This window comes from Haliotis asinina, chromosome 6 (assembly GCF_037392515.1).
Source record: "Haliotis asinina isolate JCU_RB_2024 chromosome 6, JCU_Hal_asi_v2, whole genome shotgun sequence".
In the NCBI taxonomy this organism is placed as follows: Eukaryota; Metazoa; Mollusca; class Gastropoda; order Lepetellida; family Haliotidae; genus Haliotis; species Haliotis asinina.
The window spans coordinates 12,677,054-12,695,295 of NC_090285.1; the positions used below are offsets into that span (position 1 = coordinate 12,677,054).

Below are 18,242 nucleotides of genomic sequence, written 5' to 3' on the forward strand. Positions count from 1 at the left end.
CACGAGGAAACAAAAGACTAAGGAACCCTTGGATAAGAACAGTTTTCAGTAAAACTACATCTTTCTGATGCATTCTGTCCGAAGCATATGTGTATGTATGTTGCAGACCAACATCGTTCTGAGCTGTCCCAGACTTTTGAAGGATGAAAAATATTTCGATAGTCCAGACTCATTTCTCCCCGAACGTTGGCTGAGAGGATCGAGCGGAAGGAGAGACAAACACATACCGAGTATAGCACTCCTGCCGTTCAGTTTTGGACCTAGGATCTGCCTAGGGAGAAGATTTGCGGAGCAGGCCATATATCTGGCTGTCGTGAAGGTGATACTGCATGAACGTAGACATATACTGCTCAAAAGAAGCAGATTGCTGATTCTTTCATAAAACTAAGTGATTCTGTGATGGTCAGAACGGAGTAGTTATATTGAAGGGCAAAAGAAAGTATGGATTTTATGTAATGGAAAAGTGAAATGACTGTAGTGTTATTTGATTGTGTCTTCAACCGTTTCAAAAAATGTTCCCTCAACCTTTTTTTCAAGGTAATCTGAGGTGTTTTTTCTTTGAAAAAAAACCCCAGGTACAGTGAAAACGTAGGTAGGGAATGAATGTGCAACCATTCTAGCCTGGCATATTTCAAAAACACTCACGGCTTTGACTGGTAGGATCTTGATGATTTACACTGAACTTTAGTGTTGTAATTTAATATTGTAGGCAGTGACTAACACACGCATTCGTCTGTCGCGCTTTTTACATTTTATTTAACCCTGCGTGTTTTGTGTTTTTTGTTTTATGAAAACATATTTTGAATGATTCTTGTTTCAGCTTGTGTCCCAGTTTCAGCTGTCGGTTCGTCCAGAGGATGAGAATATTGAAGTCATTTTCCGCATCTTTGCCACCCTTAAGAGACCAGCTGACATCACATTTACAAGAAGGACCTGAAGAAGAACCCAAAGAAAGGTCCGAAGAAGGACCTGAAGAAGAACCCAAAGAAGGACCCGAAGAAGGACCTGAAGAAGGAAATACTTGTTAGTGTGTTATGGAGGAGCTTCTGCATTGTTGTGTATGATGTTTGGAATACCCATCAAACTGACTCTTTTTGTCCTCTTCCTAAATCATAGTTAAAACTAATTCCTGATTATGGTTAATTTTCCAAATTCTCGAAAACAGATCTATTCTATTTGAAAACACACATTTTATCTGAAATAGCACCCGTAAGGTGTGGCCTCTCAATATCATACGTTGCAAAGACAGGTCAAAAAGAGCTTCGGTTCCTAAGTGTACGAATAAATATGCAACAGGTCACTCTCCAGGTGTGCGAGAAAACATGGAGACAGCACAGCACAGGTTAATGAATATATAACTTTTTTGGCACTTGTGCACGTGCTCCTCGAACACCTGGCTGGGCCTTTCTCTGCACTCCTCCTTCGTATTAAACAGTGAACTGTGTCAATATTTTAATGATAGTTTGTTAAACAACTTTTTTAAATTATTAGGACAAAAAACTGCAAAAAACCTCACAGACTTGGTATGATGTTTTGATTATGATCAACGTTTCATTGAGTATGTTATGCCTATTGGTTTTCGGGTTACATTGCAATTCATCGGTCCGTTTTGGGGCCAAACAGACAAAAGATATTTACATTATGTGTGTAAAATATTTGTTGCAATGTTAGTCCTACTTTACAATATTTTTGGATGGACTACATGTATTTGTTACGGATTGGAGAATATCCATTACAAATAAAGAAGACTTGGTATTCATTGTCTACAATATTCATATCAAAGTACAAACAAACAGATTCTCTATCAGAATTGTCATTGACATTTTTTAGTTGATTTACTCTGAAATGACGAAGAGATGTACACTATTTACAAGTCGATCTTATTATGACGCTTATGGATGTATGTTTCGCACTGGAAATATGATGGTGATTCAATACTTTGCTGCCAGGATTGAATGTTCACATCTGTCAAACTAAGCCCGAATACATATAGATAATGGCACCAATAACATCCTACAAAATTCATGCATAGCCATGCTCACTTGTACATCTCACGAACGTGAGAGATCCAGTAAACATTGCCATGCTTGTCATGTGATTAAAGCATGTCACAACAATGTAAAAGGAATCATTGAAACCTGAATTACTCTATCCAATATTTTATCTTTTTTATTTTGAGTAGACAGTATCGTCGTTTGTTTGTAGCATTTTTAACACATAGACACAGACACACACACAGACACACACACACACGCGCACACTCACACACCACAGTGTCTGAACTAGAACCGTATAGGAATAGAAGAAATATTGGAATCAAATACATTATAAACAGGTTGAAAGTTAATATGCCTATTGTTTTTCAACAAAGGTAACATTGGCTTCAGTGCTTTTGTTTGGTCCATTTTCATTCATGAGGAAAACACAATACCCAGGTACTTGTAATAAGTTAAGTTTCAAGATTCATGTTACTATAAGTCCAGTTTTTATTACTCGCCCGTTGAAGATTCTACAGTGTAATAGTTTTACTGCAATATTACACTATTGTAATATCGCTTGACGTATGGCATCAAAATGGTTCAAAGTTGTGACGTCACAATGCTAATGTCGCCGTCGCAGTTTTACTAGACCTTGCTTGACTCATGGAAAGTTGAGAGTCTTCAGCACTGTAGGCAATTTCGTGGCAGTTTCTGTCAATTTATGTTGGTGAATAATGAACAAAATACTAAACTCGCTTTCGTGAAATACCATTTTATTAAACTCGTTAAAGATTTAGTATCAAACTCGCTTTCGCTCGTTTGATACCAAATCATTAACTCGTTTCATAAAAATGGTATTACACGGAAGGTCGTTTAGTATCCTCCATGTATCTTTGGAAAGTATACCTCCATTCATGAAAACACTTGTTCTTGATTTGCCTATGTTTACACACAGACCCCATTTCGAAAATTACTCAAATAAGACATCTGTTGGCAGTTGTAGGCCAACAATGGAAAACGAAAATATAACAACATCATATATGCAAACAACAACAGTCAAGTCGTCAATATCCCGGTTAACAAATATACCATACTGACATACTTTATATATGTCTCATACTAGTTCATTGATAAAGACTATAAATAATACAGGGCTCAAATACACCCTTGTTTAACACCACTTAATTTAAGTAAAGTAGCTGTCGTATGATTACCAACTTTAACAGTTGCTTTAACGCAAGAGAACATCTTTTGTAAGTCGTTATAGATGTTAAAAGACGCCTATTTCTTCTGTCAAAGACCTTTCAATAATCTATAAATCCAGAATATTATATCAGTGTTCCAGCTATAAGGAAATGCACCACTTCATTAAACAATAAAAGTAGAAGATAGAAACGAAATATGAATTACTACGCTTTAGACATTCAAGTGAAATATCCTCATCACAAAGGGTCTTTGCCTGATTTTAAGTCTAAAATACTGTCAAGTATTTCTTAGTCTGCATCTACACTTTTCAGTACATCACGAGTAATGCCTGTTGTGACATTATCTCAAGATTCACAGGTGTGTTTATCGATCAAACTATACACTTCTTCATCCAATCAGCTATTTTCGGGATTTTCTTTGGGTTGAGTAGATAAGAAAAGTACGAAAACCACACATCTGACTCTATGCAATGATCTGCAGCCTTCATTAATCACATGCAATCAGCTAAGACACTGAGTCTGACCATACGATGCACCTCCTTTAACCACACCAAACACCAAAGGTAAGGCTGAACATGTTGCTAAATTTTGCCCGAAGATGCCAGGTTATAATACATATCCTTCAAAGAGGAAACGCGCAGACGTTTTCAGCAGTTCATCTCGATATATTTTGAGAGAAATCGTCATCAAGACAATTCCTATGTGTTAATCCCATTAATCATGTCGTAGTTGTTATGTTGTGCGCGCAAGTGCATCCCGTTCCGGTGTATTGGGGGTGGGGGGTGGGGTGGGTGGGTGGGTAACCGTGTAGATCAGAGCAAGTGTTGGCTCAAGGTAATTTTACAGCAGATTGCAATGTCAACGCGTGGTGTGTAGTCGACGTGATTTACCTGAGAATTATACATGCAATAGTTCGACGAAGACAAATGAATACGTTGATGCAGACGAAGGCATAGTTTAGTTCGAAGTTCGGAAGTTGCTTACACAAGACATGACAAACAAGTATACATGGATGAAGTTAGCGGACGTCCAGCTAAACCCCTTAGCCTTTCCCGCGAGTGACATAATCCTGCGAGCGGTCGTCTCAAGACAGACAGACAGCCGAAATACCTGCCTCCACACTCACATTCAGTATAGATGTGAGCATACATAACAACAATGGCTGGGCAAAGATTCAGCAGTGGACAGATAGAGTAACAACAGCGCTTCCTTCTACAGTTGATGTGATGACAGACGCAGTCAAGGGGCGGTGACCAATAAAGGTCATAAATGTCATATACAGTAATTAATAGAAGTGACAAAGAGGAACAAGGTAGCCGACAACACAATGTACCCTGTGATGGTGATAAAAAATAAAAATGCAGATTAAATAACGATGGTTGTCCTGAATTAAACACTAAAACAGCTACATGGGAAAAAATCATGCAATCAAAGAGCTAAAAGCGTCAATAAAGCAACAAAAGATACTTGTCAATTCAAATTATGTTTGTTTGAACTGTTAACATCACCTAATTTCTTCATATCGTATCATCATTTCAGATTTAAAGGCCGAAAATGTAGAATTATGTAAAGTTTCAATCAAAGGAAGTAAATATAGTTTGCCATGGAAATACAAACGCTTCCTGACTATTGTTACAGCATTCACAGAAACACAACTGCTAAACACAAAGAAACACACAAAACAGATCCTGTTAAGTTTCAATATCTGGCCATTTATAATAACCCTTGTCTGCTTTTTCATAGTCCACATTGCCACTTACAAATATCATCCAACTTTGAAGCTTACCTCGTCTCCGGCGTTCATGTCATATATTTTATAATTTATATTACAAATCATTGTTCACGTGATGTTCCGTTGGGCCATAAACATTGGTTGGAATCCTTCAGAGACAAACGACCCGTGAAGGTGCAGGGTAGAATAGGCCTTCAGCAACTCAGCTTGTCACAAAAGGCTACTCTGCTTGTCGTATGATGCGACTAACGGGATCGGGTGGTCAGGTTCGCTGACTTGGTTGACACATGGTGTCGGTTGCCAATTGCACAGATCGATGCTCATGCTGTTGATCACTGGATTGTCTTGTTCAGCCTCGATTATTTACAGACCGCCGCCATATAGTTGGAATATTGCTGAGTGCGACGTAAACCTAAACTCACTCAGAGACGAACAATATATTGAAATGTCTCGGCAGTTTCAGTCTCATACACTCGAACAGAGGAATATTTATCAAGTCGACATCAGCATATGGTCTGGTTCAGTTTCAGTCTGTTTCAGCGCATTTCTGTAATAGGAAAAAGATTGGTAGTCCAGGGATGTACCAATGTATCATCTTTATCTCGTCAGCATCCCAAGGATAGTAGCTGTAATAACACTATTAAACATAAAGAAAGTTACGAAACATATCTTATTTAGTTTAGTTTCAATATCAGACCACTTTGGGGGTGTTTGCTCTTCATCCTCGACATTGCCACCATCGACGTTATTTGATATCTTACACATTCTTAAGATCCATTTCGGTGGTGGATTTGCTTCCATTTTGGGGATGATGATGTTGACAGTGACGATGATGACACTGGTGAAGTTGGCCAGGCACACATAGAGGCTGAAGAGGCTTACAGTCAGGGAGTTCTCGGGCAGGGAGTCTCTGATGATGGACAGGAACAGTTGGAAGCTGAGAAGAATAGATACGGCAACGCTAGTCTTCTCTCCACTCAGTGAAGGCAGGAGGAACACGAAGCTGTTGAGGAAGTGGAGGAGGACCACGGGGAGCAGGATGGTGAAGATGTAGAACAGAGGACGTCTTTTCAAATGGATGGGTATACGTATCACCTGTCCGCTGTAACCGCCACTGATGTAATATACATCACCAGGAGAAATTTCATACTCTCCATTCTCTTCAAATTGTTCCATATCAACATGTGCTTCACTTGAGACGTCTAATTTATTGTCGCTACCGAACCATCTAACTATTTCAATTGCACACGTCTGGGTATCAAAGGGAAACTTGTAAATGTTAATGAGACATCTGGTTTCTGTTCTCCCTGCGAGAAGCCATCGAATATTTCCTCGACTGGTAACCAACAGAGACCCTCCACTATGCATTAGCGCTTGATCCGTGATGCTATTTCCTATAATCAGTTCAGGCTTCCACAGTTTGTTCGATTCCACAAGAATACTTTTCCGTGAGCTAAATGAAGCATTCCAAACAAGTCGTTGATCGTTCCAAGAGAGGAACATCCACATGGTGCTGCTGAGAAACTGCTTCTTGTTGTCCAGTTCTTGTACAGATAACAATCCTGCTTCAATGCTAATGTTAACCACCTCGCTGGGTTTGTGATGGGCTTTGTAGTCTTCTAGGATTGTGTCAGCGACTTCTCCATCGGACTTAAAACCTATGCTCCACGGTATGACCTGCAACATGCATGTCAAGAGAGTAACCTTCCTGACTTTAAACATCTTATCAGGCACATGTGCAAGTCTGTGAGATGCAAACGAATGATGCGTCGTCGTATTTATGCGAGACTGTCAATGTATGTTTCTACGGAGATGAAATACTTAAAATAAATGTTAATTCACGTCAAAGTGAAGAGTTGAGCTTAATTACCTCATTGCGCTTCTTGCCAAACGGAGAATCGAAAGCGTGATTCCATTAGGTAGCTCTGGAAATATTTACTCATTTTCTTTCCACCTTTAATGAATGTGTTTTTGTGACAGGTCAATATCAAATCAGCTCTCAGTTATCTATGAATTGTTTGTGCCCATGCATCAAATATACATACATATCTGCAAAGTCGTTTTCCATGATCACTAAGCTACTCATCTACTGAAAACAGTCTTCAGTGAGATTGTGACTGACTTGAACAAAACAGAAACATCACGTGTAATGGGACAATTATTGATTGTTCTAACCCCTCTCATATACCTTTATTTATAGTTGTTATTCATTCTATATCTAAAACCATTACATACTCAGTTCTGCTTAAGATGTGTAAATCATTTCAGGCGATTTGGCGTTGTATATTGCAGTGTTAGTCCAACGTCTTCACAAATGACATATGTAATTACTCTCTGTTTACCAAGCAGTGATTGATCTTATGGCATGCCATACATAAGATGATACTTGCAACTGGGCAGCAGAGAATAGATTTGACAGGAATTTGTCTGGGAATAAATTGTGTGAAAAAGTTTTGCATGAAGAGGAATATCCTCGTTGTGACAACTGGGTAATGCCAGTAGGAGTATGTACTCAGGTCCCACTGATGGCTTTAAGAAGCAACTGAATTCGGCAACATATTTGCTGTGGTGTCGTGGAGTCTGATGTTTGGAGGCAAAGGAGCTCGGAACAGTGTTCTATTTACCCAACACACCACTTGCTTCATCTAGACATGTGGTAGAATGGGTCCGGTTCTATCAGTCGACTGATCATGACATGCCATGTGTATCGGCAGCGTGTATATAATATATAGAGAATACTAAACTATGTCCCATGTAATGCCATGTTTATGAAACGAGTGGAATTTGGAATTTAACGAACGAAAGCGAGATAGATACCGATACCATCCACGAGTTTCATAAATATGGTATTACATGGGACATAATTCAGTATTTTATTTATTACCCAACATTAGCAAAATACCATTGAGCAAAGCAGTTCTTTCCCAAGAATTTAAGAAGTGTGATGACTCTAAGAAAGGTCTGAAACTATTGTCACTGAGGTATGAGCATTATGACGTCATAACTCTAAATCACATTGACGTCATATGTACGGCATCACGCGATGTTATTACACAATGTAACAGTGACATCTTCAACGAGTGAGTATTAATGTCAAATATGAGAATCTGATCTAGTGACTTAAAATGTAACCTTCTTGTTACAATATACAATCATAATTTCCTGTAGTCCTGCTCCAGAAAGCAATGGACCTCCAGATGGGACACTGATGTCTGGAGCGCAATGCCACGGGCCATTCTGACATTTATCCTTTTATTAAGTACCGATTTGTATGTCCTTATTTCTGGAGTATGGTAAACCTGGTGTCGTAAGCTTGACTCAAGGACAGCACCGCCTGAACTGATACTTGATGGCGAATGGGAGCATGGAAGCTGCAGCATATTTTTACATCATGTCTTTATCTTGGTTCACTCTGATTCACTGGGTGAGTGAATTTAGTTTTACGTCGCTTTTAGCAATAATCCAACAATATCACTGCATCGGACACCAGAATGGGTTTCACACACTGTATCCATGTGGGGAATCGAACTCGTGTCTTCAGCGTGACGAACGAACGCTTTCACCTACATCACCATCCCGACTAATGTGATACTTAGTATTACAGGTAACAGTGTATCTAGAGGTTTAAACGATTCGTTTTTGTGACAAAAAATTGCAACATTACTTGTGGGGAAAAGATGGCTACCACTGACACGCGGCAACAGCAATGTGTTAATGGTGTTTAGAAAACGGATTTAATTTTCCTCAGTGTAAATATATTTGTATTCATTTTATTGAAAATATAAATCAGACAATGACCGAGAATTGAAATAAGATATTACGCTTATTCAAGAATGGAAGGAAGAGGCCATGCTCATGGTTATTGTTACGGTTAGTAAATTTCCGTGGCAAAAGGTTTAAGAGTGAGTGAGTGAGTTAATATTTAACGTCACATCGGCAATATTTCAGCCATATCGTGACGGGAACAAACCACTGAAAAGGAATATATGTGTGTTGTAAAACCTGTCGACAAAGGACAGTAAAACAACTACAGTATCACAATTTGAATTAAAACTAGCTTGGAAAGTTAAAACTAATATCAATATTCAGACAATACAATATAAAAACAGGCTATAGATCGCCAGTAACAGAAGGTAGATCACCATACTAGGGACCATGGGGACTTACAGTACCTTTGCTACCTGCATGGACCCTACTTGGATTTACACCATCCCTTCAGCCGCTGGCGAGTGTACAATATGCTAGCCAAAATTAAAACAACAGGAATACTACGATTAAAAGCCTGGTAGACTTAAATTTACTATGAATGTTTTTGGACTTACGTACCCTCTCAGGAGGACAATATTTTTACAATACTTCAACTCCCTTTGAGGGTACAGCCACTAACAATTCTAGTTACGAATCCAAACTACCAATTATTAAAATACATCTTTTTACAGAAACATATTGCTCACAATTCAATAAAAAAATCAATTTCTTTTAAAAAACCAATAATTAAATGAAAACTAACGCTGGTAAAAAGATCCTTCATCGTTTTAACTGTAAAATACATATCCCTTGTGATGGAGAATTCGACACAGTCAAGCAGAATATGCTTGACCGTGACTCTCTCATCACAAGGGATACAAAATGGAGGATCCTCACCTTTTAACAGGTATGCATGGGTATATCTAGTGTGGCCAATACGACATCGTCGTAGTATGACCTCTTCAAATCTGGACTGACAACCCAAGTGGGTATAAGCAATGTAAGGTTTTATCTCATGTAATTTATTTATACCAACTTGGGTGTCCCACTTCCTCTGCATCAGATCACGGATATAAGATCTGATGGTAGCTTTATAATCAGTGTAGGGAATAAGAAGTGGTGTCACAGATTTGTTGTGTGCTGCCTTGGCAGCAAGATCGGCCATTGCGTTACCAGAAATGCCTACATGGCTGGGTAACCAACAGAAGACGATGTCGTATTGGCCAGTAGCAAGATTATTATACAGTTCAATAATTTCAATTAAAAGTGGATGTTTACAAGAAAGATTTTTAATAGCCTGAAGGCAAGAAAGAGAGTCTGAATAGATTATATACTGTTTACGTTTCGGGTGTCTTTGAATATATTTAAGAGCTGTTAATATGGCGTTAGCTTCTGCTGTAAAAATAGAACTATTATCTGGTAATCTAGAAGATATTGTTCTGGATCCACGTTCTGACGTTCTGAAAGACCCAAGACAAAGTCTTAGACCTTGATGGTGGACAGAATCAAGAAGTTTAAGGTTGCTTTTGCAGGCTCCACCATATACGATGGAGCCATAATCGAGTTTCGAACGCACGAGTGATCGATATAGATGTAAGAGGGTAGCCTGATCCCCTCCCCACTTTGAGTTGGAAACAACTTTCAACAAGTCAAGAGCCTTCAGGCATTTAGTTTTAAGAGATTTAATATGAGGCAGAAATGTTAAGTGGGAGTCAAAGATTAGGCCCAAGAACTTGGCCTCCTTTACAACTTTGATGGGAGTGCCATCTAGAGATAGTTCAGGGTCCCTATGTGGCTTATATTTTCTGCAAAAATGTATACAATTAGTTTTGGATTTAGAAATTTAAAGCCGTTTTCAAGACATCATTTATTTATTTTGTTTAAACAAAGCTGCAGTTGCCGTTCAATGGTATGCATATTTTTACCACGACAAGAAATATTAAAATCATCCATAAATAACGATCCATCAATTGAATCGTTTAAAACTTTTGATAAACTATTTATCTTTATGCTAAAAAGTGTGACAGACAAAATACTGCCTTGTGGAACACCCTGATCCTGATTGTAATGATCAGACAGGGTAGAACCAACTCGAACTTGAAACTGTCATTTAAATGTTGGCTATAAATTGAGGTAAACGACCTCGCAAGCCGAAGTCATGTAAGTCTCGTAAAATACCATATTTCCAGGTTGTGTCATATGCTTTTTCGAGATCAAAAAAGATAGACACAGCATGTTGTATATTAATTAGTGCGTTTTTAACAAATGATTCTAAACGCACTAAGTGATCGACAGTACTTCTGTTTTTGCGGAAACCACACTGTATATCAGTTATAAGGTTATAAGTCGATTATTTATCATGCGTTCCATGTTCTTGCAAACACAGCTAGTTAGTGAAATAGGTCGATAATTGGACGGATCCGTATGATCACGTCCAGGTTTAGGTATTGGTACTACTATGGCGTCACGCCATGAGGGAGGAAAGTTACCCGATGTCCAAATATCATCAAAAATATTTAGAAGAGTTTCTAGGCAGGATTCTGGTAAGTGCTTCAGGAGTTGATAATGTATGTTATCAGCTCCAGTAGCAGTGTCATGAGCTTGATCAAGAGCAGTATGGAGCTCATGAATAGAAAAAGTTTCATTATAATCTTCCCCATTATCTGAGTTGAAATTAATAGTTTTCTTTTCTTGTTGTTTTTGATATTGCTGGAATTTTGGTACATAATTAGAAGAGGAAGAGTGTTTAGCGAGGGTTTCACCCAGTTTATTTGCAATATCTGATTTATCAGTAAGTAATTGATCTCCATGTTTAAGATGATGGACAGTAGATTTAGTACCTTTACCTTTAACTTTCTGGACCATGTTCCATACCTTGGACATGGGTGTCCGAGAATTTATTTTAGATACATAATTTTGCCAAGATTGGCGTTTGTTCTGTTTAAAAGTACGCCGTGCTTTAGCATTTAAAATTTTAAATTTATTTAAATTATGCACCATAGGATGGCGACGGAAATAACGTTCTGCTTTTTTCCTTGCCTTCCTAGCTTGTTTGCACTCATCGTTGAACCATGGTTTTCTTATGTGTGGAACTGAGGACTTTGGTATACACTCATCAGCTATGGAATTCAGCTCATCAGAAAAGCATTTAATAGAATCGGGAACGTCAATAAAACGTTCAGGTTTAAGTTTTTCAGCACACAGTGTTTCATATAAAGCCCAGTTAGCCTTTTTAAAATTTCGTCTTGATGATGGAGGAACATCGGATGGAGTTACAGCTTTTAATACAGTAGGAAAATGGTCACTTCCACAGAGGTCATCGTAGACTGACCATTCGAATTCAGTTAGTAGTTCTGAATTTGTAAGTGACAAATCGAGAGCAGAATAGGTCCCTGACCCAGGGTGTAAATATGTATTGGAACCATCATTATAAATACATAAATCATTGTCAGAACAAAAGTCCTCCAACAATTTATCTTTAGTGTTTGTAGTTACACTACCCCAGAGTGGGTTGTGCCCATTCAAATCTCCCATTATAATACAGGGCTTCGGGAGCTGGTCATATAGAGCTTGAAGATCAGTTTTGGCAAACGTTGAAGACGGCGAAATATAGAGAGAGCATAGCGTAAACGCTACATGTAAAGTAATTCTCACTGCAACAGCCTGCATGTTAGTAATAACTGGAACAGGGCTTTGAATAACGTTTTGTCTGACTAGAATGGATGATCCACCAGTGGCTCTATCACCCGGAGGTGACAAACAATGATATGTATTAAAATGACGAAGGTCAAATGTATCTGTTTGTTTTAAATATGTCTCTTGGAGACATAACGCTGAAGGTGTGAAATCTTGGACTAATAACTGTAATTCATGTACATTAGTCCTCAATCCTCTGCAGTTCCACTGTACAATATTATTGGAATAAACTATCTTTTGGGGGGATTTATTGGGGATCTACCCCGCACTCTTTTGGAGGGCGACAAGCTATGTGCCCTAGAATGGACGTTTTCAGAAACGTCCATGTCTTCAAGAGACCCATATTTATTAAACAATTGAACTTTATTTTGTGACCCTTTAGGAGGTCTGCCACTTTGTTGTTTTGAAGCATCAGACTTCGGCTTCGGTTTACTTTTCACAGTTTGTTGATTATCAGCTGTTGATTGAGACCTTGAATGTGACTGAGATGATGATTTGTGATCAGAAGACGACTTTGAGGTACTAGAAAGTGATTCCTCAGTCTGTGATGATATAGCAGGGTACAAAGGCTGTGGAGAATCACAATTGACCCAAGTCAAGGTAGTTTGGCAGCCTGTGGTTGATGTTGTTTTAGAGCTAGAACCCGATGATGTTTTTGCTATTGTAGCATAACTTTCTGGAAGATCAGATCTTTTTACCAGTTTTTTGGCCTCAGAAAAAGATATATTTTGTGTGAATTTGATTTTATTGATCTCCATTTGTTCTTTCCAAATTGGACACTGTTTAGAAAATGAAGAATGATCGCGTGAGCAATTGGTGCATTTTTTATAATCACTGTCACAATCTTCTGTTGTGTGTGTCTTCTCACCACAGTGAGCACACACAACAGACAATGTGCAAGTATTCACACCGTGTCCATATTTCTGACATTTAAAACATCTTAGCGGGTTGGGGATGTAGGTATCAACTGGAATATTACAATAGCCTGCCTTCACTGATTTGGGAGCATTGGGACATGAAAAAGTAAACAGATACGTGTTCGTTTTGATGGTTTCGTTGTTTCTGCGAGTTGAAAAGCGCTTGACGTAGAGTACACCTTGATCCTTCATTTCAGAACCTATATCAAGTTCCGACATATCATCAAACAATCGGTCGCGATCTCTAACGATACCTTTGCTGGAGTTCAAGGTTTTGTGTGCAGAGACCGTGACCGGAATGCCCACGAAAGATTTGATGTTCAGCAAATTAGTTGCTTGTTGCTTTTTCCCGCACCCTACTAGTAGGCCACCTGAACGTAAGCGTCTAATGTTCTTCACGTCCCCTGCAATACCCTGAATACCCTTGGATACAGCACAGGGGTTCAACTTCAACGGTGTGTTGTCAGGAGTCTCAATCACGATGAAACGCGGCCAATACTCAATCGATGCAGACGGTCTGTGGTCACTATCAACAGGGTCAGTATCAAGTGGACGTTTTGTTTTTTTGGTTGGGTTTTCATAAGCCATGGTTAGTGTAAATGGTTCATCATCCGAGCTCCCCACCCACCACGGAGTATCACAAGGACAATGCTAAAAACAAGCGGGCCTCCAGCTTGCAGCACCAAGGATACCCGGATGATATACTCCAGCAGAAGAATTAAAAGATTAATAATTCCACCAGATTGGCCCATGAGCCACCGCCTTCTGGCATAGGACTCTAGGCAAATTACAGAACAACATATTTCAAAATCAAAAATGTTTTAGATAATAAAACCAAGTCCAAATTTTCAAAATTCCAAATGACACGTGTGCATTGATAAATATAAAAAAATACTCCATGCAGAGGGCCTGGCATGACCAGCCGATTGGTCGAACCGGGCCCATTCGACCACCCGTCTAGGCGAAGTCAGGGCCAAAGTGGTGTATTGAGCAACAGGAGCACGGTTACAGGTCCCTATTGCCCTCAACCACCAGGATCCCCTCCTCCGCCGACACAGGGACGCAACCCACGGCAAACGGGTTGGTGGACCAAATATTCCCCCGGCTCCACAACGGGGGTGACGGCGAGCTCTTAGCATTACCCAGCACCCACCACGAGGAGGTGGCTCGCTACGGGTGCCAAAGGTTTAAGAATCCCCGTTGAACCAGCAAAATATAACACAGACAAGTAAAAAATATTCAATAACATATTGAGCAAAACAACGAGCAAGTTTCAATTAGTCTCAATACAAATTTCTAGTACAATGCAATTGAGTCACAAGTCTAAGGTAATGGGTCACAAATATCAAATATTAACTCTTGGCATTACAGAGACAGCATAAAAGCAGAAATTCTAATCGAAGCTTGTTTACACAGAACAGTCAGGCACAGAGTGTCAATCTTTGATGTTGTTGACAGTCGATGATAGGCAGAGGCACAAGCTCCAGAATTCCGAGTGTAAGTCTTTGTGAGTCCGTCAACACAACAATCACCTTTTATATACACTGACACAGCACCGGGAACATTCGAGCAAAGTATGACCATATCATTCGCGAACAGGAAGTAAACGTTAGATTGCCAAGGGTAGGTAACGGGAGCGCTGTCAAAAAGGTCTCACGCTAAAAATACTATTGCCATTGGACATATATAATATGAAAAGTGATCCACAATTCACACACAAAACTCTAAACATTGTGACCCAGTGATGACTATTGCTTAATCAATGATGATACATTTACAGAAAACACGTTACAATCATTTGGCCTTTCTTCCCCTTATTAACTACTACAAGAATAAATCCCAGAAGTCGCTCTATTTATTAAAAGTTGTCTTCATTTAGAAATGGGGAAGTGACCTCGGATCCCTCTTTCATTTGTTTGCAGACAAATCCGTACATGACCAAATCGTCTGCAGCAGAGCCTTCAAAAGCATTCCTATACTTAGAATTCTGCTTAAAATGCACGGCCCTCCTCAGAGTATTTGTAAGTCCCATTTCATTCACGGTAAGTAGTTTTTCATGGTATATGCTTATAACTGTACGGTATATGTTAGTTTATTGTTTGCGTAAATTACCAACGGTCCAGCTAGGCTTCATGCAGGTTGCAAATGTATACTATGAATTCCCGTGGTCCCTTGTGTGGTGATCACCCTTCAGTTCCTATCGACGTGTAGTCCGTTTGTATGGTGTATTGTTCACTTTGAGGATGTATTTCTATAATAAGATTCTTGTAATACCTTACTCCTTGTGACTCGCAAGTACCGCCCATCCCCAACAAGTTTAAATCTTCAAAATGTTTTTATCTTTCGTTTATAAATTGTTCTCGTCACAACACGGCTAACATAATGTCGATATGACAGCACGTAATAAGGCAACCATGCTCTTTGTCTTGAATCTAACATCCCCCATTAACAATTTGAGCGTGGAAGCCATGGAACGCCTTAAACAACACCGTATCAAATAATCTTTTTGTATGTCACAAAAGTATATTCTAATGAGTCCAACCCTGCATACAACTGTGATTTTAATGATCTTTAGGAGGATCTGCATAAGGAATGAAGACCTTCATTTATTGCCCATCTTAAGAACTGAACCATTCCTCTCTGCCGCTAACACTGAACTAGAACCTCACCTTTGCCCCTGCTTTCTTCTCCGCACTTGGAGTGAGCGAGTGGGTGGGTGAGTTTTGATTAACGCAGCATCTAGCTATACTCTAGTAATATCAGGGCGGTGGACACTAGAAATGGGCTTCACAGTGTGGAATCGAACCTGGGTCTTTGGCGTGACGAGCGAATGCTTTAACCACTAGACTACCCCATCGCTTCACCGCATTTGGAGAGGCCGCAAGTACATAAAACTTACCACATTCACTCAAGAATTCACAAACCAATAAATTACAATACAAACAAGAATTTTGATCAATTAAGAAGCTAGTATAATACATACAAATCGATATTTACTGATGGATCTACAGATGGTCGTGCAGTCTATTGTGCCACTGGATCCAGAAGAACATCTTGTCGAATGCCAAATACCAGATTCTGTAACATCACTTTGCATACAACACTATGTTTTGAAACTAGTTGCTAGAGGATACATCATGCCGGATCGTCATCACAAATCATCGTATATGAATGATATAACTGGATATTTGTTGTAACTAGTAAACGAATTCGTTAGAATGACTAAATAATGTGACTGTTAGTGGCAATACCTTCAAAGCGGTTGAAATAAGCCCAATATTATTGAAGGTGCTTTTCATTCGAAACTTTAGGTATTATCCGTTCTGTGTTGCATTGTCGTCACGATATGGCTGAAAGATTGCCGATGTGACGTTAAATATTAACTCACTCACTCACTCTATATTGCATTGTGCTTAATAGTGCTATAATCTTTCAGTTACATGGTAGTTTTAAATCTGTAATTGTGACCACGTTAGCTGTTTTACTTCCTCTATTGACACAACGTATAATACAACATTATCTATTATCAACCTGATGACCGGCCACAATATGGCTACATTTTAAATGCATTTTAAAAACCAACTCACTAAACTGACGTACCTGAATTATACAACGAGTCTGAAACAGTCATGCTGGAATTTCGTGAAACACATTATCTGATTCTGCTGCACTCAACGAAATCGTGACATATATATCCGTGATTATATGCAAAAGCAGTTTTACATCCAGAAAGTACAAATAAATTACATAAAAATCAACAACAAACAAACAATTATCAGCTACACGACTTTGGTTCTCAGTCAAGATTTGATGAGGTCATAATGTGATGGTGTTGTTTTAACCATATAAGATATGCTCATGACTATTTGATGAAAGGTGAAGATTGTCCATTCTGTATCCCTTGTGATGAAAGAATTACTGCTTGACAAGTATTAGATGAGCCACCTCAGTGAACGCGTTTGTGACAATCAGGCGGGGCAAGTAATCTGGACGAAGACACTTGGTTGGTACAGGTAGATTGCGCGATTAATCACGTACAATACATGCTGACCGTGGAGTGAAATCAATACCGCAACGGTTTAACGCGTGTGTCGTGGAGCGATTTAGTTCAGCAAAACACCATCGCGATACGATTCGCTCGAGGAAACTGAACTTTCCAATATTTAGACGACACCCTGTTTCACTCTTGTTACAAATGGAATGTTCTGTAGGGCGTTCCCATATATGCAAATTGAAGTCGTTTGTCAGGTCGTGGCTCATCTAATACTTGTCAAGCAGTACAATCAGGCATGTCCTTCTGGACTGTCTGGATTTTTCCATCACGAAAGGTATTTTTAATGATGTTAGTTTTCATTTAATTATACAGTTTAATAACCAAATACAACTGATTGATTCTTTTTGTAATTTGCTTCGTAGATACATAAAGGTTTTGCTTTTATAGTTAGTGGATTAAATTAACAAGTGAGATCGTTAGTGGCTGTATCCTCAAAGGGCGTCACAGTATTGCAAAAATACTTTCCTTGTGAGAGTACTTAAACGTTCAAACAAATTTAGACCTTCCAGAGTAATAATAGCAGTATGTTTGATGTTTTAAGTAACAGCTAAATCAGAGTGCAATCGCCAGCCGCTTAAGGGGTTGTGTAGATCCAGCTAAAAATCAATGTAGGTAGTAAACATTGTGTAACATCCCATTAATCATCCAATGGAATCATGGTGTTGGTTAATCCAAAGTGATTATTCTCTGGTGATGACGTTGAATTTATACCACAAATCATTGTCAGTTCTCATAGACTGTAAATATTGACTGACTTCTTTGAAAGAAGGAAACTGTTTTCCACCACGATTGTACATTGTCAAACATGTAATTGAACTGAGCTATTCCGCGTTTATAGCATACGCTCAAAACGAACAGGGAATTATTTAACGCTTCAGCAGCAGATTGACCTTATGATCGGTCAGGTTCACT

The 18,242-nt window shown here is 39.0% G+C and overlaps 2 protein-coding genes across 3 annotated transcripts in view; one reads left to right on the top strand and one right to left on the bottom strand.

Annotated features, from left to right (window-relative positions):
- Positions 1-18,242, top strand: part of LOC137286598 (probable cytochrome P450 CYP44) — a 100,215-nt gene that overhangs the window by 11,486 nt on the left and 70,487 nt on the right. The window contains exons 9-10 of one of the 2 annotated variants that reach the window (XR_010956997.1): positions 107-319; positions 821-1,265. Coding sequence is in view for 1 of the 2 variants with exons in the window: in XM_067818545.1 (XP_067674646.1) it covers positions 107-319; positions 821-937 (330 nt within the window). In the remaining variant the exon portion in view is untranslated. Of the gene's footprint in view, positions 1-106; positions 320-820; positions 1,765-18,242 lie in introns of those variants that run through there. The other variant, XM_067818545.1, reaches the window with a different exon arrangement.
- LOC137286870 (neuronal acetylcholine receptor subunit alpha-3-like) lies at positions 5,514-6,638 on the bottom strand. The gene has a single exon (XM_067818882.1). The coding sequence runs from the start codon at positions 6,636-6,638 to the stop codon at positions 5,514-5,516; it is 1,125 nt and encodes a 374-aa protein (XP_067674983.1).

Coding starts and splice junctions, on each gene's coding strand:
- LOC137286870 (XM_067818882.1), bottom strand. CDS start 6,638: ATGTTTAAAGTCAGGAAGGTTACTCTCTTGACATGCATGTTGCAGGTC.